This window comes from Cyrtonyx montezumae, unplaced genomic scaffold (genome assembly GCF_038088225.1).
Source record: "Cyrtonyx montezumae isolate F1298 unplaced genomic scaffold, pur_monq_1.0 scaffold_3, whole genome shotgun sequence".
Lineage (NCBI taxonomy): Eukaryota > Metazoa > Chordata > Aves > Galliformes > Odontophoridae > Cyrtonyx > Cyrtonyx montezumae.
The window spans coordinates 83,686,381-83,709,040 of NW_027072034.1; the positions used below are offsets into that span (position 1 = coordinate 83,686,381).

The 22,660-nt window shown below is 45.0% G+C and overlaps 2 protein-coding genes across 3 annotated transcripts; both read right to left on the reverse strand.

Moving 5' to 3' along the window:
• Positions 1-556: 556 nt before the first annotated feature.
• On the reverse strand, positions 557-9,996 carry POPDC2 (popeye domain containing 2). Of its 2 annotated transcripts, none has more exons than XM_065742101.1 (4): positions 9,122-9,996; positions 6,873-6,981; positions 4,428-4,809; positions 557-769 (listed from the first exon to the last, which is right to left on the reverse strand). In XM_065742101.1, the coding sequence occupies exons 1-4, from the start codon at positions 9,610-9,612 to the stop codon at positions 687-689; spliced, it is 1,065 nt and encodes a 354-aa protein (XP_065598173.1). In that variant the 5' UTR covers positions 9,613-9,996; the 3' UTR covers positions 557-686. The 2 variants fall into 2 exon arrangements, with proteins under 2 accessions (XP_065598173.1, XP_065598172.1); XM_065742100.1 differs by having other exon boundaries at positions 682-769; positions 4,290-4,809.
• A 4,388-nt stretch (positions 9,997-14,384) lies between these two features.
• LOC136051514 (cytochrome c oxidase copper chaperone) lies at positions 14,385-16,367 on the reverse strand. Its single transcript, XM_065740964.1, has 3 exons — positions 16,191-16,367; positions 15,173-15,283; positions 14,385-14,611 (listed from the first exon to the last, which is right to left on the reverse strand). Exons 1-2 carry the CDS (start codon positions 16,307-16,309, stop codon positions 15,199-15,201), a joined length of 204 nt encoding a protein of 67 aa, XP_065597036.1. The 5' UTR covers positions 16,310-16,367; the 3' UTR covers positions 14,385-14,611; positions 15,173-15,198.
• Positions 16,368-22,660: the final 6,293 nt, after the last annotated feature.

Sequence of the window (22,660 nt, forward strand, 5' to 3'; positions counted from 1 at the left end):
AAAAATACCATTTCAAACTTTTCTTCTCACCTGAGTCCCAGTTCCTTCTCCTTATTCCAAAAGAATCAACTCGAACAACTGACCCTTCACCTGAAGTTGGCAGTGTCAGTGCTAAGCAGTACTTGCCAGCAGTGAGAAACCTAGTCCCTAGAAGGGCTTTCCTGGCCTCACTAGAGTGGACACCTGCTGTGATGTAATGGATCCAATCCCCATATAATGCCTTCTGACACACGCCCATTACCAAAGCCACCAGGCAGCCCAATGCCCGCTGCCCTTTCCCCCACGGCTTTCAGTCACATTCTTCAAGCAGCACTATCTCCCTCTCCAAATCCTCAAACACCACCAATTTCTCCTCTGTCTTTAATGGGAATCGTTAAATCAAAGGGAACACAGATCCCGTGAGCAGCTCATGCTGCTTGCAGCCATATCGCTGTGTCATGGTACCAGGGCTACCAGGACTAGGAACCAAACCACGCCCTGGGACTGGCAGGTTGAAGCAAACATTGTGGAGTGGGATGTGCTGGAGGGTCACTGCAGTCCCACACGTGTGCTTCATGTGCTCCTGAGTGTCCGTGTCCATGCAGGCAGACATTTTGGTGCGTGCTACAGAGTGTCCATCTGGTCAGGAAGGTGTGTGAGTACACACGCCCTCAGAGGGGCTTGAGATCCAAACAGCCTGCTGTTCCCTAGAGCTCAGGGGTCTGGGTGGGAGCCAGGGGAGCTCGTCCTTTGCAGGGAGCAGGAAGGTGGCTCCGGAGATTCTCAGAGGCTGTGGAAAGAAAGCAATGGAGCGGGAAGGAAAAGTAAGGGGGAGAGAAAGAGACAAAGAAAGAAAGAAAGTATCATTATTATCACAGGAATAATTCTTACTTGGCTTGAAAACCATTCCAAGACACAAACCACCATTACCTTTCCTCCTCCCCTCTCCTGTTAAATTAGCATGTAAAACCATATTGTTCTTCTGCACAAAATAAATCAGAAAATGTTATCCAAGTACACTGCAGCAAAACCAAAGCTTTTCCAAGCATCTTCTGCAACAGCACTAGAACAAAGCCCACAGCTCCTTTTAGTTTTGCTTGCAAAGCAGGTGTAAAAATTCCTACTAATGTAGACACCTATCAAGCACCCATCCATTTTGCCCACACAAGAGAAAGCCAGCTCACGGATGCAGAACTAAAATCTTGTAAGCATTTATAGAAGAAGCCAGAGCAAATGCGACATGGAAGGGGGAAAAGGCAGGTGGCTTTTGGTTGTATGAATTTTCATTCAGGGATTAAAGCTTTATCTGCTAGGGAACACTAGGCTATACAGCAGTACACTGTTAAAAGCAAGTTTTGAACAGAACCCTTGAACCTGTCTCTTTTAAACAGACAAATTACTGAAACAGCTGTTCTCCTGAGAAAGCATGTGCTCTTCAGTAGGATAACACAGTCTATTTGCTCACAAGCAGACTAGAAATTCTCTCAAGGACTAGGTGATGAGTACAGTAGGACAACACATCACGCAGGAATATTTCGTACTGAAACAGTTGCACTGAGGAGGTTTAGGTTGGACATTAAGAAGAAATTCTTCAGAGAGAGGGTGGTCAGGGATTGGAAAAGGCTGTTCAGAGCGGTGGTGGAGTTCCCATCTCTGAAGGTATCTAAGAGACGTGTGGATGTGGAACTAAGGGATGTGGTTAGTGATGGGACTCAGTAGGTCACACTGACGGTTGGACTTCATGACCTTGCAGGTCTTTTCCAACTGAGATCATTCTGTGGGCATTCAAAAATCACTGTGGCATTCAAAAATTGTCTCTTGCGCTGTGGCATAGCAAGGTGACTATTGCAACAGTCAGCGATAAGAAAAGTGATTTGCATAAGCACTCCAGCAAGGAGAATTTAAAGAACCAGTAGGTAATTACCCAGGCTGGAAGCTGCTGGGGAGACAGATGAGAGCTTAGGACAGCAGAAAGCCCCAGGGGAGCTCTGAGACCACAGCTATTGCATAACTCAAAGATGCTGCAGGGACTATCCCTGTTTACTGTTAATGTTTTCACCACTTCTCAGGCAGAAGTTACAAAAGTGCTTGCCCAGGCCACAGTAGGCTGGTGCAGCTTACCACTGAGCTGTGCCCAGCCAAGATTGAGGACTGCAGCTCCTCTCCAGCACTGTGTTTTGCTGTTAAGTGCTCAGGTCATGGTGGAACAACGTACTGACAAGAAAACTGACAGACAAAGGAAGACCATCCATCTCCTCCCACCTCAAATACTGGCCTCTGGAACATTTGGGCTTCTATCACAAATCTCTACTCCAAGTATCAACCCACACTGACATTGGCTCAGACCCAAGATCTAGAAAGACATGAGCTTCCAAATGCATCAAAAGGACTTTGTGACAGAATGTGGAGCTCTGTGTTGCATCCCATGAGCTTTCCCTAATGCAGACATACACAGGCACCTTTTGCTTGCATGTTCACAGTAATGTCTTATGCCAAATACAGTTGGATGAAAGGTTCAATTCAAGAAAAGCTGTAGTGTTCCTTGCCTCCATCACTTCCTTCCTTATTTACTTTTTTTTTTTTTGTTTTGTAATTGCATTTGAAATTTTCTGAGCTTCATCTACCAGGAGAATTCTGCCAATGACCTGAGAATGGATATCCTAGTGCTGAGAAGACAACATACAAGCAAAACATAGACAAAGTGCCTGTAACCCACTTACAGCACCAACTGCAATTATTTTTTATTACATCTACTTAATAGAAATGCCTGACACTTAAGAGGATGACTGTTTCATAACTGATTCATGTTCCTACTTCTCCAAGTAAGGACTGAAAAAGCTTCAAGTTTGTACGTCCAGAAGACTACAGCCTTACTGTCAAATTAGGAGGACTCCTAAGCTAGAAAATAAAATAAGATTTTAATTTTTTTAATCCCTGAAACATTTTATTAAACTAAGCAAAACTCTTGCTGAAATTTTCTTAAAATCCAATTCAAGGAAAACCACACACTTGTTTATATCCCAGATTTCAATCTGTAGACATGGAAGTGCAGGAACAGGCACGGGACTTAATTCAAAGCAGAATGGTATAGGAAAGCAAAAGCTCCCAGCTCTACTGCTTTCAAAAACTCTTTTCAGCTTTCTTGCTGCCACGCAGACTCATCTTGGACTCACACAGTGGTCGCTTCTAGTACAGAAATCCCAGGCCCAGGCTTAGAATCTGGCAACTGGCTGTCAGAAAGCAGTACTTCAAGACAGCAGGAATTCACATTTGGGGACTGCAGCTGGCGTGCAGCAGCTGGCTAAATGTAGCTCAGCATGGAATTTATCTCTAGACACTTGGATCTGAATTTCAAGTATGAGCCACTCTACTAGCTATTTCTGTTCGCCTGTACTGCCCCAGTGTCCCCAAGCCCAGGAGTTTTCTCCTCCAAGAGCAAGAAGCTGGCATTTTGGAGGGGAGCATCTTATTCCCACTTACCAGAAAGTAGAGCTTGGGGCATGTAAAAACAACATTTTACATTTGGCCTGCCAGGGTTCAGAATCATTGGAGACTTTGAACGATGCACAGTGCTTCCCATTAGCAATCCATGCTAAGCACTGGAGGTGGTTTTAACCGTGCTGGCCTCACTGAGGTTGTCAGCTCTCTCACCTGCATTTACCCTCTTCAGTTCCACACCAGAATATCTCCAGACACAGTTCTGCCTCCCACAAGCAAGTTGATTACATGCTGTCCTTGCAGGTATCCATACGTCCCACCCACCTGGACACCATTATAGGACCTCTGCTCCCCAGGAGTGTGGACAAGGCAGGGAGGAGCTTCCTATGGGCTGGTGACCAGTCCTTACTCCCCACTGTGTGCCTGATGCCTGTAATTAAGCCTTTACCTTCTCCTGCTTAAAATCACGCAGATCAAGGACCTGTTGGGTTCTGTTTCAGCAGCAAAAAAAAACAAACGCTGCCAAGTGCAGCAGACCTCATGGTAGTATCACAATCCTTCCCAGCACTGTTATGACCAAGCAGGTGCACCTGGCAACCATAAGGTGCATTTGGGGATAATGTCCTTGGGAAAAAGAGTGTTGCATGCTGCAGGTTCTTACTTACTTATACGCTAACCTCCATGAAAGGAGAGCGAGAGCCACCAGGAGGGAGCTGGTAAGGCCAAGCAGACACTATCCTCTGCTCTGCTTTGGGGCTGCTGTACCTCTGCCCCTGGGAACCTCAGGGGAGCCACCTGCACTCTTCCCCAGCACTGTGGCAAGCAAGGGCAAGAGGCTGGGGAAGGACTTGCTGCCACTGGTGGGTACTTACGTGGGGGTGCCACATGGGGTGACGCATGCCCTTGCAGGGATCACCCTCACTTCATATACTCCCCTTCGCTCACATAGTCCATAAATGACCCTGGTAACTCAGCAAAATCTTCCAAGACAAGACTGGTGGAGTCCTCACCCAGCAGGTCGCTCTCAGGCCGGGAAGACCGAGGGCGCGAAGCAGCTGGTGGTGGTGGTGGTGGAGGTTGTGGAGGGGGCTCAGAGGCCCCGTCCAGCTCATGGTCAGGCTGCGGTGAGCGCGGCAGCTCCTCAGCCTCCTCCAGCTCCCCCTCTGAGGAGGCTGGTCCCAGAACATGGTAGAGGCTGGGCAAGCGGATGTCAAAGCGGAGACCAAACTTGGCGAAGAGCTTCTCATTGAGGGAGTAGAGCTTCTCTGAAATGTCATAACCCAGGTGAGAGGAGAAGAGGCGGGCAATGTAACGGTCCTTCCTCAGGAGGAGGTACAGTCGCCGCCTTGGCCAAGTGATGTAGCTGCAGTCAGTTTCAGCTGTCAGTGTGACCTGTAGAGCAGCAAGACAGTTATTATAGCCATTTTTTACGCTAGCTATAAGACCAGGCTAACAATAATTTAAAAAATACACAGCACATGACTGTATAATCCAATAAATATATTAATAAAATACAAGAGACATATGCAGGGTGAAACGCTCCTGGGCTAAAGAAGAACATCTGAATGTAATGGAGACATTGGCATGCAAACAAGCGTTGGAACCAAAATATCCCGGGGGCTCCCTTTCACTCCATACACAGGGGTCTCCTTGGCCAGCCACCGTGGCAGAGGGCCATCGGGAAGCTGAACATGGCTTGGTTGCAAGTGTGTGTCCTTGGGACTGATATCTAACACTGCTGCCATGCCAGCAGCTGCCCTATGAAAGAAATACAGGACCTAACACCCAAGAACTTCCCCAGGGCAAGGTTAGCAAGGGTATGGGTCACATAGAAACCTCAGTGAGCAGAATCTCCTTTTCCTAACCAATTTCTGGCACAGCAATCAAAGGCCTCTGCTTTTTACAAGGGATTAGAAGAGCTGTGACAATAAAAGTTTTTTCCTAACCAGGGCAACAAGCAGGATTTGTTCATGAACCCTTCTGGTATCATCAGAGATTCTGGGAGAACGAGCCAGCCACAGAACCTGACTGCTCCAGGTACTAAAAGCCAGCAGCTCAGCGGGAAGAAGACCAAGTGGCCAAGGCAGAAAGCGTGAGGAAAAGTGGAGTGAGTCAGGCCTCTGCCACTTCTCAGTGAGCCTAAAACTGCTTAACCCAGGCAGCCAAGGTGGGAAATGTGGGCAAGAAAACCCTTCCATGTACTCATCCAGCAAAGGTATAGAGTGAAATACACATTTTTCTACCCACACGATTGTGGTGCTGGAAGTGACACAGATAAGAGGAACTAGTGGATCTAACAGTTGCCAAAAATAGCACATCACCATTGGCAGCAAGAACAGTGTTCTGCCAGGAACATGGACCAGTCAAACCTCACCTGATGAATGCTGGTTTCAGGTAGCCTCATACTTCTTCACTCTCCTTAGCGAGCAGACAAGATTTTAGCATTTCTAGCATACCTTCCTCCACCTAGACCAACACCTCCCTCTCCCAGTGCCTCTCACAACCGATCTCCCTGACCAAAATCTCCAGGAACATTTGCTTCCACAGATAATAGCTCAGAAAGCACTGCAAATGTCTGTGCAGATGTTTCCTGCCCTAGCGGGACCATTTCCCCTCAGGGAACAAGAAGTATTGTTCTCTCTCCTCAGCTCTTACTCAAACACAACCCAGGAGTGGGTTGGAGCCTGGTGCAGAACACAAGATACCCCCACCTCTGGCACAGCCATGCTGTTGTTATCCTCTATCCACCTCAGTACTTTAGTCTGGCATCTCAATTTCTGTTCACAAGTCTGTGCCACTCTCACAGTGTCAGCCATTCCCTGCCACTGCTCCTCTGGCAGGATTGTGATCATCAGAGATGGTTTCAGAACCAGTCACCATGACTCCTCTCACACAGTTCCCAGGCCAAATTCAGACCTGAGGAAAGCAGATATGGGGAGCTGTCTTGGGTTAACCAAAACTGAACATGGCCATTCTCGTAACAGCATCATAATTCCCTCATGGCTGTCCCACGCTTCCATGGGACTAGAAAAGACCCTCCTTGTTTGCCCCAACTATCAGCCTGTCCTGGCTCATGGGTTAAAGGCAGAGAGATACGGCTTGCATAATCTCCTCCAGAAAAAAAGCCAAATACTGTGGTGTTGACAGCAAGAACAAAACCCTCTCAATTGACACAAATAACAATTGGTCTGGTCTCTCAGCAGGGGATTCCTCTGCTCAGAAAGGACCATATTCAGGCGTGAATAGTCCTTTCTGCTTCTCCACCCCAAATAGTTGCCATCCTGCCACAGAATAAAGCAGCCCACTGGGCAAACACTTCAGTGTTGTTATGAGGGAGCATTCTGACAGCAGCAAGCCAGCAGCCAAAGGCCTCACTGCCTGCTGAACCATGCCTGGCACTGCTGCTGGTTGTCTGTGGGATACTAGGAGCAAGACTGAGTGACCCTCTGGGTTACCTGGAACGTTCCTTCCTCAGAAGGTCGCAGTGACTCCCACTCTGGAGAGTCCAGGAATTGGTATGGGAAGACGTAGTGGAGGAACTGCCCATCCTGGCTCACACGGACCCTGCGGGTACAGGCAAGATGCACAGACTTAGATAGCAAAACAGACACCCCATGAAATTGACCACACAGCCAGTCCTACCTGTAAGGAGAGGCCTTCTACCTGCCTCATATGTTTCCCACAGCCTCCCAGACAGTTGCAAATGCTCTGGCCTTTGGGGCTGTCCCTCTTCTACTCTGTAGGAAATGAGATTCATTGCCAGTGCCCTGCTCTCCACCTGTTTTATTTCTTTACTGCTTACTTAGCCTACACAGGTACAATGTCAGTCCTAAACCAGGACTTCTCAGCCTACAGGGCTGCTGCTGTTCAAATACTTCTCAGCCTGACCATACCTCTATCGGCATCTTCCCCCTTTCCTTAGAGTTGCATGAGGGCAGGCAATCCTCACCTCCATGCTACACAGTTTTCTCCCAAAATCACACTGACATCATCATGCTGCAAACTCAAAGTTCACTACACATTTAATCTCTCAGCCTCTTGCCTTCCAAGCAACATTTACACAGCCTGGAACAGCAGCTCTGTTCTTAGATCTGCACTACCACACTGCTGCATGATTTAGGATCTCTTATCTCTCTGCTGCCACACTCAGCAGTAGCATGAGCTCAGGGGCAATTCCAGCTTTCAGGAGTTACAAGGCTCAGTTCACTGCCGTATTCCAGTCAGTTAGATGCACTGCCTGGGAAGGTCAGGGACTGCAAGACTTTCTGTTGCAGGCACATCCTGTGCTTCCAGCCCACCTTATCTTGTTATTACTCAGTTCCAGAGAGGGCATCATAACAGCAGTTATGCTCTGCAGGGTCAGCTATGGCCTCATAAGGTAACAGAGTGGGTACCAAGAAATGCAAATCCAATCCCACCTCCACTGAGCATCCCATAGTAAGATGCATACTTCCCACAGCAAAAAAGAGCAGAACCACCCCATCAGCACTGGCTTACTGGCCATTGCAGTGTTGTGTGCCCACAGAGCAGCAGCAGATGACCCAGTGCAAGGCAAGGCAGCACCAGCTCTCCCCAGAAATGCTATTTGCAGGTCCAGTACAAAGGAGGCTGCTCAGCAATGGGGTTTGCTAAGGAGAAGGGCATCCAGTAGACATACTTTTAACCAATTTCCTCTCAGATGGCCTAGTTGGTGGTCCCAGAATGCTTTTAACACATCCCTCGAAAATGCACAAACACACAAAAAACAACAAACAAGGACAGCCCTTCTTCACGCACCCCTCACCTCCACTGCAGTAGACCACAGGTTTCAGGTGGTGCTGGATTTGTCTTTCCAAAGGAATATCCTTGTGAGACACTTACAGGTCTCTTTCCCTTTTTACTCTCTCCTGACATTACTGCTGAGTGCCTGGCAGCAGTTAATATCACTACTATTTTCTGCATTTCGATTTTGTGAATTGGAAAATATCATGGATGTGTGCCACAGGCTCAAGGGTAAACAAATGCCATTACTCCATTAGCACAGTTCACTCTAAAATCACTCCCCCCCCAAAAAATAAATAGCAAATTGACACAGTTTGCAGGCAATCAGCTGCAACTATCTACAGAACCTGAGGTTTTCCTTGATGGTCCAAGAAGGTGTGAATGCATGACAGTAGAAAAAAAGAAAGACGCCTGTTGAGGTGAGATGAATTCTCTATTGACAAAATGACCCTCAAAGAGGAAAAACTGAGCCTTGAGAGTCCAGGTATTGGGAACAGGGAGAGAAGTCTCCCTTAACACTGCTGGCCAGGGCAGCAGGTGAACCAAGGACTCCAGCTTGGTGTACTCAGCCACCCATAGCACAAAGCCTTGTCTGGAACATAGGTTCAGACACATCTGCTCTGACGGCTCCACTGAAAATAAAATCACTTTAAAATGACAAAGAAAGTGGTAAGGACCCCACAACATTATCACAAGCACAGCTGTACTGGCAGCTTCACTGCATATTGCTTGGTTCTGTGTGTCATTACCTGAAATATTTTTATATATAAAAAAAGCACAAAGGCAAATTAAAAAATCAGCAGACGCAGCAGGCAGATGCATATCTCAACACCCAGTCAGACAAAGGAAATTATCACCACCCTAATCAGTACAGAGGGGGAAATCTACAAACAGCAGCCTCAGCACTTTGCTGTGGGTCTGCTGGGAACCAGGAGAGCTTTACCTGCCAGACAGCAGCAAGGAGAGGCGGTCGATGGGCGTCTTGCCCTCCACTGCATAATTCTGGTCTCGGCCTAGTGACTGCACTTGCTCTTCACAGCACTTCACGATTTCTCTGTAGACTTCCAGGGGTACCTGCAAGGGCAGGTACATGGCCTTGTAGAGAAGCTCAAACTCTTCAGGGACGGTGTCTCTGCGGAGCCGGTAAGCCAGGTGGGCCAGCTGCAGCACGCAGGTAAGGACGAGCAGCGCATTCCAGACTAAGATGTCAAGCCCGCAGGCACTCAGCCAGCCCCACAGGGCATAGCAGAAGTAGCCCGGGGCCAGGAGGCCGAAGATGTAGAGGGACCCAAAGATGCCACTGCCACCCATGTAGCCCAGGAGGACGATACAGCTGGCCAGGTGGTAGGCCGCTCCCTCCATATGCTCCTTCCAGGCATCGCAGGCAGGAGGCTGGAGGATAGCTTGGTCCCAGGAGGGGCTGCTGGTGCTCATCCTGCCCTGGCCGGCTGGCGTTAAAAAGCAATTGTCATATGCAAAGAGTGCAGAGGTCTGAAACAAGAGCTGCTGGGTGGCTGCTCCTCCTCCTACTCCTCAGCACGGGCCAGTCCCATAGAAATGCACTTCACAGCAACATGTTAAAGCACTGCTAGATGTTTTCACTCCTGAAAAATCCCCAAAGCGCTCACTTTTCCTCTTTGTGGCTCACAAATCAGGCTGGCCCTCTCCCTGGCTGCACCAAAGAAAAACAGATCTGGCTAAACAGAAGCTGAAAAAGCTCAGGAGAAAAGAAAGCAGAGGCCATTAGCTGGAAAACTCTGAGCCCAGTTAGAGATCTGGTTGCAATGCTCCTGTCGCCAGCCCTCTGGAAGTGAAAATGAGCCCGTGAGAGCACGGCAGGGAGGGCGGCTGGGTTGGATTTGGTACGTCTATCACTTGGCAGCAGCGAGGAGAGGGACCCCAGAGGGATAACCATGTTTGGAATTGAAATCCAAGGAGCAAAAGCAGCAAGGGGAATGGAGAACAGGCACGCACCCGCCACTTAACATAACTCAGGCACCCAGATAAGACCAGTGCAATGAGGGGAAAGGAGAGGGAGAGCAACAGGCTTTATCACTGAGAACTCCAGGTATCTGCAGGGCTCAGCACTGCTCTGTGCTCTTGCAAGAAAGTGACCCTCACACAGAACATAAAAGGAGAAAGGGTGTCTCCTTCTCCTGCTGCAACAGGCAGCAGTGCCAGGATTTCAGCAGAAGAGAGGCTGTTCCGTGGGATGTTATTTTCCAGCAATGGGCTCTGCAGCACAGCCTCTCCACGGGCAGGGCATTTCAGTCCTAGAGGCCTGAGGTATAGCACCAGAGTACATTTGTGAGTGCACATACATCCCAACTGAGTGAGGATTCTCTCACCCCACAAGCAGCAGGCCTGCATTGTCAGTCATGGGTAAGATGTGTAAATGCAGCTTTTCCCCTGCTTCGAGTAACACGTTGTCAATCACACCAGCAGGATCCACCCTGCTGCCAGGAAGCAGTTACATTTCAGGCATTGACGCAACCGGCATGGTCAGTCAACAGTATGAAGTCAGCTCACATGGGTCAGTGGGGTAGGGATTGGGTTTCCAAGGGTGGTTGTGTTTCAGGATGAGCTTGCAGCTGCCCTGCCTAACATGCCATTCCTATTGGCACCATTCATTTAAAGAAACACAATCAGCTCTCCCACTAATAGTGCTCTAGGATAACGCTATCAACTGGGTGAGGCACAAGCAATGCTTCACGGAAGCCTTGAAGAAAACATCATGGTCTCAGCCAGCACGACTGCTCTCTGCAATGACTAGTTTATGTGCAACACAATGCTGGACTATGAGCAGTGAAGGAACCTTGACCAGTTTGCCACGTGGCAAGGAAATGACACAAATTAAGCTTTGCTCAGGGGGTGAGTACAATCCACTCAGAAACATGCTTGTGTTAAGGGTGAAGTGATACAGGGAAACTTGCCTCCAATGATCCCTTACTTAAGAAATTCTACCAACTATGCATAACAAAGCTCAGCGCAAGAGGCATCCTTAGCCCCTTTGCAGAGAGGAAAGGATGATCTTACAGCCAAAGCACTACAGCAACAGTATTGGGAGCCAAATTCTGCTTTTCCTATCATTGTCACGTTCATGCTACACAAGCTATTGTTGAGAGCAACTACCTTAAGGCCTCTGCAAATGCAATATCATAAGGGACACCTTTTTCAAGGTGAGCTAGCATTTGATATAAAGTTGGGCAACACTTAAGATATGTTACATAAGATATGCAAGATAAAAATGAACTGCTGTAGATAATAATACTGAACTGCATTTCAAGAAGCATTATGAAAAGCAAAGTTGCAGTAAGATTACCTCTAGATCTGTCCCATCTGAATAATGGATTCACTTCAGAGCCCAGCTTCAACAGTTTTAAACACCATCCAGCTCTTCCTTTTCTTTCTGGTAGATCCCATTCCTGCATGTAACATCAGGTCATAATTTCTCCTGCTTTTCTGTACTATGAAAAAACTTCTGCAGTTCTACCAAAGAAAGGGACCAAAAAAGAGAAAAAGTAACATGTTTTTACCTCAGGCAAATTCTTGCAGAAGATACGTAGGGTACACAGAGTTAACCACTCCTTAGGACAAAGAAAGTGCTACCCTGATATCTTACAGGACACATCTCGCTTGGAAAAAAACATTGATGTCAGTAACTGCAGGCATTAAGATTGCAAGGAAGATACCTCAGAGCCAGACTTCCTTTACAGTATTGGCACATTCAATTGGGGTCAAGCCTTGACTTTTTATACTAGTGCTGTAACTTATACAAATCAAAGCCTGTATCATTGAGGATACAGAATTAAGAGTCCTCAGTGGCAACATGCAAGAGTGCCTGAGCTGCTGAGGTTGCTTCAAGCATTTGTTTGGATCAGTGCTTGTGGAGGTGTCTGGCAACTATTAAAAAATGATACACCAAGGCCCTTGCTTCAGTTTTCTATCCAACAAGAGTTTAAATAACTGTCTTAGTTTTCTGAAAATAGATTTTATTCTAATGCATTGCCTAGAATTGGAATACATGCCTTCTTACCTAGGGGTGCTGAGGTCCTTCCAAGCTGAGCACGCACAAGCCAATACTGACTCAAGGGAAAAAGCTAAACAAACACTAGAAGGGAGATATCAAGCTCAAAATAACTTGGAATCAAGAGAGCAAATAATAAGATACTTGAGCAGCATCAAAACTCTTCACTGGAAGAAGACAATAGGCATTACAACAAAACGAGCATGTGAGGAAATAAAATAGATACATCGAGTTCTTCAGCCCTGACATCAGCAGCATGTAAGTGGTTTCTACTGACTTCTTACATATAATGAACTCACTCAGTAGCACTTCACATTCAGTAACAGGTGATGATGCAAACCAGGTGCATTATGTTTGGCAAATAGATCTGCGTACACGGCATTATCATCTATCTTTGAGAGCAGCCCTGTATCAAAAGATTATCAGCCTCAGACCCCGCAGCAGCTACCTGATCTGTTATTTTCTTCAGGACTTATATAGGTTCACTAGTGACCCTGTAATCTCAAAAGAAGTCTAATCACCTGAGTTGTGGACATTAATACCTTGATGGCCTAAAGTCAGAGTGGGTATAATTAGAGAATTTTTTTAAATTACTGACAGCAGTTTGCAAAACATATATACACACTAATAAACCCTCTAGTTCCAGACTGTCCACATGATGTTTCAAGTCACATAGCATTTACAACAGTTGGTAAAGGTCTCAAGAGTGTTCCAGAAAAGTTCACGGTCAATTGCTAACGTACAAAGATAACTTGTATTGTGTTTAGTGGAACTACTGCTATGCAGCTGGTCACATTTCCAACTCCTGCTTCATGTCCTTGCAGCTACACTGAACACCATGTGCAGAGTAGAGTCTGCCATTATTCCCCCTCCATTCAAGCTTTGAACCTACACCACAAGAATCCTGTAGTAATAATGGAAGCCTCTCAGCAAGATTGGACTACAAGGCAATTGTTGCTTTTAAGTATACAGCTGTCCAGTATCTCTTGAGCAGCTGCACACCAGTACCGCAGCAGACTATCCATCATTTTCCTTTCTTCCAAAAAATTTGAGAACATCTACCATGCCTTTCATTTTATACAGGTCTAGATGTCTCCAGAATTTGTGCACGGGAATCCATTTTTTCCGTTTCTGGTTCTTATTAAAATAGCACTCCATTCTCCCCTACCAGTCTCTTTACTTTGCTTATGAAACATTCTAGAAAGCAGTATGAATTCCTCTCACAGAACCTGTAATTCTTGGCAGAGACAATACCAAGTGTCACATAACAACGTTCACAGGCCCACTGCTGCTAGTTCATAATATGCAATCCCCAGCACACAGACAAAGGATTACTACTACACACGTACCTTCAACAGCAAACAAGACAAAGCTGATTTCTTATCTTCAGTTTCTGAAAAGAAAGCTCGTCAGGAAGAAAAGAAATAACCAGCCATGTTACCTTAAAGCTAACTTGCCAAAGGAAGAAAAACATTAAGTTGGTATGGAGACATAACGTGAAACAAAAAAAATCCTATCGGTGACAAATTCCAACTTCACTTTCTGCTCTGGACTGTAAGAAGAAATAAAAGGCCACAAACACCTTCCCACTCTGATCTCACACAAGAGAGGGAAAAGACAGAAAATAAAAAGCCTCTATGAAACCTAGTACAAAACCAACCCAACAAAAAAAAAAAAAAAAAACTGGGCATAAATAACCCCTTTTATTTCAGGGGAGCTACCTGCAGTCCTCCCCTTCCTTTCAAGGACAATTAGCTCAAGAGTTTGAGCTCAGTACAGAAAAGCTCTTAATTCTTCATTAAAAAGAATTGTAATTCTGGGGCAGACCTGTATTAAAATTGTTTCTACTTTTCAGTAGGGGAAAGTAAATCCAGTTTTGACTCTAAAAAACAATTCCTTTCATAAGACTGCAGTTGCCTTTGCTGGAAATACAGTTACAAGCTGCTCAACAAGCCTCAGCATGACTTTGCTGAAAGCAGTAACACAACAATGTTGCTACCATGATTTCACAATTTGCAAAGGGAAAACCCACACTGAAGACCCACTTGGTCTGAATGATCCCTGTTCTCATTTCAATTAAAGCTTTTCTCACTCTCCCCATTCATATGGCACAGTGTTTTGAGTAACTATTGTCTTTTTTTTTTCTTTTTACTGAAAACAAACAAACAAAAAACAGAAGTCAGGATCACTTAACATTTTTAGACTTTTATTAAGAGGGAAAAATATATATTTTCTATACCAGCAATAAAGAAGTAACAGTGGAAAAGCTGCAGACGTGATACACAGTCTACCATTAAAGGCTCTATTTATAAATAGGTTCTTTTATCATATTTGTCCCTTGAAGCAACTCGCAGAAATAATTTATTTTTCAGCCTTCCAGTACACCAGTCACGCAACAGTCATCATCTAGAAAAGGGAGGAAAGGCAGATGCATTAAACATGGATTCCCACAGAATATCAAGGGGCGATTCAACAGTCTCCAGTCATTCAGAGTATTGTTTACAAACATCCCTACTCTGCTCTTAAACTGGTTCCAGAGTTTCTTTTTCAACTCCAGGGACAGTTATCTTTGTTTCCAAAGAGGATGAGACAAGAAAAGGTTTTCTTCTTGATGTGACTTTTGCATTTGGATGAAGGAGGGGGGTGAACTAGACACAGTGTCCTACCATTAGAAATCTAAATTGAACTCCAGATTTGTTGAAAGAGAACAGAGACAGAACCAAACTTCACTATTCAAGAGCCATTCACATGGGTTCTGTGCTTCCAGAAGGCTTCAGCAGCCTCACAAGGGGAGCAATGGTTACTCCAGGGTCACTGAGGTTTACTTTTCCTTCCCTCTTTTAGGGAAGATTTGCCCATTGCCATCAGGGACAGTATCCTGTACCTTCCAGCAGCAGCTGCTGAGATGCCAGGATACTTCAGAGACAAAAATCAAGCACTGACTGTGTTCCTATAGGCTATACTCACCACACACATCATCTTACTCATTTCACTCATATCTTGAAGCCCAGAGCTCTCATACATTCTTTGTGAGCTTCAATTAAGTGGCCGCAATTTTCTTCTCCCTTCTCAATGATGCTGCAAAACAAAAAGATTTCCAAGGTTCAGCAATGAAATGTTATCCTACCATTAGTCAAAACCACACAGCTGACAAGCTGTTGAGGACAATTAAAATAAAAACACAAAATGTAACCAAACCAATTAGGCTCCAGAGATTTTTTTGGCCTATCGTGTGTAAGGTAGCAATCCTAAAGTCCATAATGAGTACGTCCACTGGGATTTTATTATACAGTACGTGGTTGTTGCTTCACTTTGTCAGGTTGCTGATCTTGACAGCTAGTTCTCAAATCATTCAGTAAGGACAGGGACAAAGTTTCTACCATACAGGACAGATTAGAGTGGCTTTACGAATAAACCATAGTTTTGCCCAGTTTATGGTGGCTATTAGGGATTCTGTGAAAAAAAAAAAAAGGAAGAAAAGTCCATCCATTTATTAAAAATAAAGGCACTGCCACAAACAGTAACTTCTGATATCACTCATCCATCTCAGTGTCCATTATGTATTCCACCAGTATCAGGAAGCTGCCATCACTGCAGCGCAGCACACACCACAGAACCAGTTCAGACTCGCTCTCCGGCAGCTCGCAGAGCATTTCCTGCCCCAGGGGCGGGGACTTCACTGCCAGAAGGACGAACTATAAAATTGCGAGTACGAAAATACCTTCTACTCGTCGGCGTTTTAGTTTCGCTATGGTAAGCGTGACGAGAAGCGCCTGTCACCCACGGCAGCTCCACCAGACGCTACACTCGCACCTCATCCCCTTTTCTCAGGGGGTCCTGGACACACACGCCTGACTTTTGCAGAGCCAGCAGCAGCGAAGCCCCCTAGGCAGCAGCCGGCCCCCGCCCTCCGTTACGCCGGGCCGCCACGCGTTAATCCTAACGAGGCGCCCACACAGCTCGATGCCGCGGCCCGGTCACTCACCAGGCGTCCCGCGCCTTCTTGGTCTCGGGACAGGCGCAGCAGGGCTTCAGCGGCTTCTTCTCGTCCCGCACCTCCCCAGCCCCCTTGGAGTCACAGCTGGCAGCCGCTACCGTCGACATGGCGAGCGTCTCACCGTTACCACGGCCTGCAACGAGCTTGGCTTCCGGAACTGGCTTCGCGCACTGCGCCTGCGCGCGTAGCCCGTTGCATTCCGGGAAGCGTAGTTCCCAGGCCTGAGTGCGCTTCTGTGGGGGCGGCGGCATGCGCGATGCTCCCTCAAGTCGCTCGGCTCCGTCCCCTATGCGTCTTTGGGGGCAGGTCCATTCTCGTGATACAGTCTAGGGCGTGCAACACACTTTTCCAGATGGCCAAAGCTCCTCGTTTTCATCACATGCAGAGATGAGGCTTCTCTCTTTTCACCATCCTGAGGCCCCGTGTCTATGCAGCTCCTCAAAACACAGGCTCCTGTGTGAGCTGCCTCCTGCCTCTGAAATGGTGTCACGCACCACTCGCTCACCCCACTGACCGCCTGTTTAACTACCTGCCAATCTCATATCAGTAGCCTGTCCCCAGCTACCTGTCTGTGGCTGATAAGGTTGTTGAGGGCAGCCCGTGCCCAACTGGTTCAGCACACAGGCTCTGTGAGGCTGTGCACCCAGCTGCGATTAGAAGAAGTAAATACACAGTATATTTTAGTAGCATCTTTTTAGAAATATGGCTGTATAATTGTTGCATTATGTGACTAGTTCTTGCTTGCAAAACTGTTAATAGCTTTTGGGTGTTGCAAATGGTTATGGATGTAGCATTGGCTATTCTCTTTTAAGAGACCTTCAGCAAAAGAAACACAATAATGAAGACACAAGTAGCCTTATCAAATATCAAAAGGACCTTCAGGCAAGGTCAAACTGTCTCACTCTGGGAGTAGATTGGGATGCAGCAGGCAGACATCAAGATACTCACCTCTGTTCTCCTTATTTTCCAACACCCTGGTATACTTCATTACAAGACAGGTTGCCAAACTTACCTCTATCCAAGGATGAGCAGAAGTTAAGAAATAATGGCCAAAGTGCTGAGTTGTTATGATTTTGGTACCTATAAATTATGATAGGCATTCTCCTACTGAGAATGCATCAGTGAAAGTTCATCTGGAGAGTGAGCGAGGAAGACCACTGTATGAAGCAGAAGGCACTCAGCTTCACTGTCATGATGCTGAAAGGATGCTAGACGGTAGAAGAGACCGTGGAGTAGAAGACTGAGAACCTCATAAATCACTCCTGAGATAGGCATGTCTGTGTTAATTATCTCGTGGGTAACTGATGAATATGTACTATCTATGGAAATAACATGAACTAAGAATCACATAATCGGGAAAGCACTTATGGTGGAAATATCCCCAGTGCTTCCTGGCACCACTAATAAAGAATGCCCGACTTAATGGTAACACAACTCTGCTGTTAAGTTTCTCAGCTTCTTTTCTTCAATTCAGTTGGAAGATGCACAGGTTTTATATGTTGACCAGGATACGCTTTTCCCAAATCCATGCAAACATCCTGCAAGGTGGAGCTGAGATTTAAACTCTTATTGAAAGGTTGCATCAACACTCTAAAGCAGCGCCTTGCTATTGTTTTGATTGTTTAATATATTAAATGTATTTTTCTTTCAAATAAATGAGCTTTGTTTTTTCTTCTTAGAGCTTTATCTACGGATTACTATCCAGAGACCTAGCTCTGGAGGTAAAAACCTTGAAGAATCTAGGGTAAAAACCTCAAAGGGATTTTCCAAGTCTGTAGGTGAACAGTGTTTTTTATTTAACATCTTCCAGCAAAACATTTTATAGTCTAGCTAGAGCTACAGAATACCAAGGGAGGTGGGGTGAAAATGTAGTTGTCTTCATTCTTTACACAAAGGTATAGCCTGGAGAAACATCTCTGCGAGCAACACTCCATTTCAACTCCAGCATCTTTCCAAATTAAGGAGTAGCACTGCTGTTTTGGCCACACTGCCCACATGGTGATGGCTCGTAACAGATCACCCTGGAAGAAGGGATCATTTCTTGGTGGGCAAGAATTGGGAGGGATGAGAAGGAAAGGAACAGACATTTCACAACATGAAGTACAGTTGACACATTTTCGTCCTGATTGTTCCATCCTGGGGTACAGGGCAGAGAGGAGAGCACACTTGTTGTCTTCTGATGTTACCTTGTACACAAGGATGAATGCTTAAGTTAGTGCTTTTTGTTTTCCATTTGTCCTCTGTGTGCTGACAGTGGCAGACAAATTATATTAAAGAATTTGTGTCAGAAAGCTGTTTCATAGGAACAGATTTATCCTCAAGTCAAAGAAAAATGGTTAAGGGCAAGCTGCAGAGATGAAACTGCTGGAAAATTGTCAGATCCAATGCCCAAGAAAGGAGATTCAGTGAAAATCTCAGAGCCTCTGAAAGAGGTAATCAAAACAGATGTTTTCCAATCTACGGTGTCACTTGGCAGCCTGGCTCCAGAAGCGAAAGTACAAGGAATACAAAGAGTGCTGGGCATTTACAGATCTTGGTTTAGAGGAGTAATGGGTGAACCGGAGGAGCCTGCTCAGTTTCCATGGTGTTATAGATTATTTTCCATGCACAACCTTTTATCAGAATTAAGGAACATATTTCAGCAACATAATATGTAAGCATCCCAGTAGCACTGCGGTCTGTGCTGTTGGCTTCTTTGATCTTCAGCTTAAAAAGTAAGTCTTTGTCTGTTAGAGAGGCTCAAGAGGGCAGACTTTTCAAGGAACCTCAAAAGTATATTTATATTCATTGTTAATGTTATGTAGGTTAAACCCCTATTCAATGTCAGCTGGAGCAGACTGAGGTTTTCCAGATTTCTCACACTTCTGATATACACGACATAAAAGGTGAATTTAGCAATGGAAAATCTGTGTGGTGAACCACAGCCAAATGTATTTTGGTATTTTCCACACAGTGTCTATTCTGGGATCCATTAACCCTTTACTGTCTTGAAAATAGACCTAGGGAAATATTTTTCTTTGACCTAGTATAAATATGAGACAGTCACTGCCCCAGCAGCCCAATTAACCTGTATCTAATTGTCACACAAGCTGTCTGTATTTCTGGTTAACACTTAAATCCACAAGCTACAAGAAAAGGACTTCAAGCCTCACAGAAAGATGACTTGTCATGGCCCAGTTAACAACTGCATTAACTGCCTGTGTACTGGATAGAGTATCCCTTTTCAATCAGTGTTGCAGATATGCAACTGCCCAGTATTATCTGCTCAGGAGTATGACATGAGAGTGGATGAATGCTCGGATTGAAGGACCTTTACTCTGATCTTGTACAGTGGAAAAGACTGACATGATTAATTGCAACCCTATAAATTTCAAACTCCATCTTTAAGTGAAGGTACCTGGTTCACTAAACCTCAGCTAAAAAAGCCTGACCTCAAAAAGTGATGCTTCAGTCCAGACCCAGGCTGAAAGCATAAATGTTTCAGCACTACAGCATGATCTCTTTCTGCAAGAACTCTGTACAACAGCACTGCACTGTCCCCTCTGGGGACAGTCCCAGTGGGACTGGGAGATCATCATGGAAGGTTGTATGGAAACAGTCTTACTGGAAAGTGAGTTGTTGAAGAAACATTATTAAGGTAGAATCATGATTATTTTTAAGACATTTCTGTTGGTTTTAATGCTCTATGAGTTTAGTACTGCAACGGATCATCTCTTGCCAGAAATTGAGCCAAATCTTCAGAGTGTCAAAGGTTGGAGGTGGACAGCAGTTTGCAAGATTGCAGTCACTTTTCATTTCAGAAGCAGAACTACTGCCTCCATCCCCAAGAGGGCTCAGCAAACAGCATCCCAGAGATTCTGAGTTCTCATGCTGAGATGAGGACTGTATGGCCCACTCATCCATGGTGAGAAAAACGATGAGCTTCCTACAAAAACATACAGAGAAAAACTTTTGTCCTCGTCAATATTTACAACAAAAATTTCAAGCATTGCTACCACTGCTTCTGCTAAGGAACCAATGTTTTTATGGAACGTGTTAGATTGTTTCCAGCAACTAATGACTTTTCTGGTGAGAACCAGTTCTTTGTATAGAAAAATAAAATGGACATTAGCACTTTTTTTCCATAAGCTTCATTTAGTCATGTTGTTGCTGCAAATCTCTCCTCAGTTTGTGCTAAGATTATCATCACTTTAATGCAATGTCTCCTCGTCTTTTCCCTACCCTGAAAGCATATCCAGACATATTAGCAAAGATTATGAATTTGCCGTGGAACTCTCTAGAAGTCAGATCAGTAAATTCAGTATGCGGTCACCGTGGCAACATCACAAAAAAAGGAAGCTGGGATTTTGTACTCCTGTACAGAGTTAACTATGGCAGCTGCTGATGTAGATATTCCCAAACAGGAAACCTCTTTCACTCTCACTTCTCATGACTTGGAAGAATAAGACTTAAACTTCTGCATAACCTGTACACAAATTGCCCAAAATGTCTGAATGTGAGCCCAAGCAATCAGACAGCTTAGCCACCGTTAATAAAGCACCCCACACATGCATGTATGATCTCTGATTAGTTATCATACAGAAAGCAAATGCTGTCTAAGGTCTATGCTTATTCAATACAGGAAATCTCATTCAGAACACAAATGTACTTGTCTATGTATTGAAAAAAAAATTAAAGAAAAAAAAAAAAGAAAAAAAAAAAAAGAGTCAAATAAAGTATTCCACAATATCATCTTCTCACTTTGATCAGTTTGCTCAAATCAAGCAGTGTTACTGAAAAACTCCAATGAATGGTGTTCAGCTGTTGATCTAGTGATGCAGTAGGTCAACATCTTGCTCACTGTATACATTACAGTCATCCCCGCTGCTATTAAAAATCTTATTCTGCCTGGTGCAGTGCCATTTTATTGTCAGTGTCAGTAGCAAATCTTGCTTGCTTTAATCTGTTCAAGTCTCTCTTGATCATGTTTTACAAAATGTGAGCTCTGTTATAGCAAGCAGTTTAACAGTCACAACAAACTGCAGGATATAAATGAAAGCCTGGAAGGAATACTTAGTATTTCCAAATACGTTACTGATTTTGGCTGCATTCTTCTGCATACTCATGTGTCCCAGCATCTCACTCCTCTTAAATACTGCATCAATACATATGCTATATAGCACTGCAAGTCGCTAGTCAAGAGCAGGAAACATTACATATCTTCTAAATTCATTCAGGCTTCCCACAGCTCTTATATGCTAGGCAAAGTTACAAAATAATGCAGAAAATGCAGGCATTTCTTCCACATCAGTGGTCAGACTAGTCTGCAGTTTTAAATACCTAATTCTCCTGCACTTGTTTTCTTCTAATTTTCTTGTTGATTCAAGAGAAGAACTTTGGAATTTGATAAGCATTATTGGTACATTCAGAAAGAGATGTTTTCAGATCAATGTGCTACAGGCTGTTTGTTCCTATCATGCCTCACAGCTGACATATCAAGACATTGGTGATGTGCTCTGGATCCTGTACTGTGTTCTGTTCAGTCTTCACAATTTGAAACTGGCAAGTGAATGGGAAGGACTATTTGGCAAAGATGGAGAGGCAGGATATGAGAACTTCCACAAGCATTGCTTTGCTACACAGAGGAAGTGATTGAGATTGCATCCTTCTTCAACCCTTGAAAAGGCTCCCTCCAATTCTAGCTCATTTCTGGCCATGTCTTTGGTGTCCTGCCAATGCTGCCTTACCCTTTTATTTCTGATAGGCCTTCCCTGGATCTCTGGATGCATGCCAGCCCTCAACTTAACCCAGTCCAGTGGATTGCATGATGCACTAATTATTTGAGAGAAAATAAGAATGTGGTATATGGAAGAGCTATATTTATAATTACAAGCTGAAATGCAGCTTCTCAGCATGTCTTTCCAGCTACTTGATTTCTATGAAGAGAGTGGCTAACAGAATATCAAGAGTTCTTGGGGTTCCCTTCACATCAGGTCTTTGTGCAGACATACTCACTTCCTAGAAAGGTTTCCCATTAACTGGAAAACAGACTTGACCAAGCACTTCAACAAACATTAGGAGAAAGCAAGGTGAGCAGAAATGCTGCAGAAGTTAATAAGGTACTCCACTGCATACTTTTTGACACATCACACAAATATATACTGCCTGTCTCCCCATCTGCTGAATCCTTAATACTACTCTGAACTACTGTTGGCTACAGTAAGAACCATCTATCAAACAGCAAGTAAAATCTAGCTACCAAACTCATGAGCTTCTGGATACAGAGATCTCCTAGGACCAATTGGACAACTTTCTCTCTGCAGGCCTTAATACTCTCAGGAAGTTGCCATTTCTTTTAATCTGAAGGTGAGCAGAGACAGGTAGCACGTTCAGCTGTCCCAGCTGGGATGGTCAGTGCTCATGAAAGCACCCTCCCTGCATCCTTGCAGGCTGAACAGGAATCACCAGGCAAGTATTAT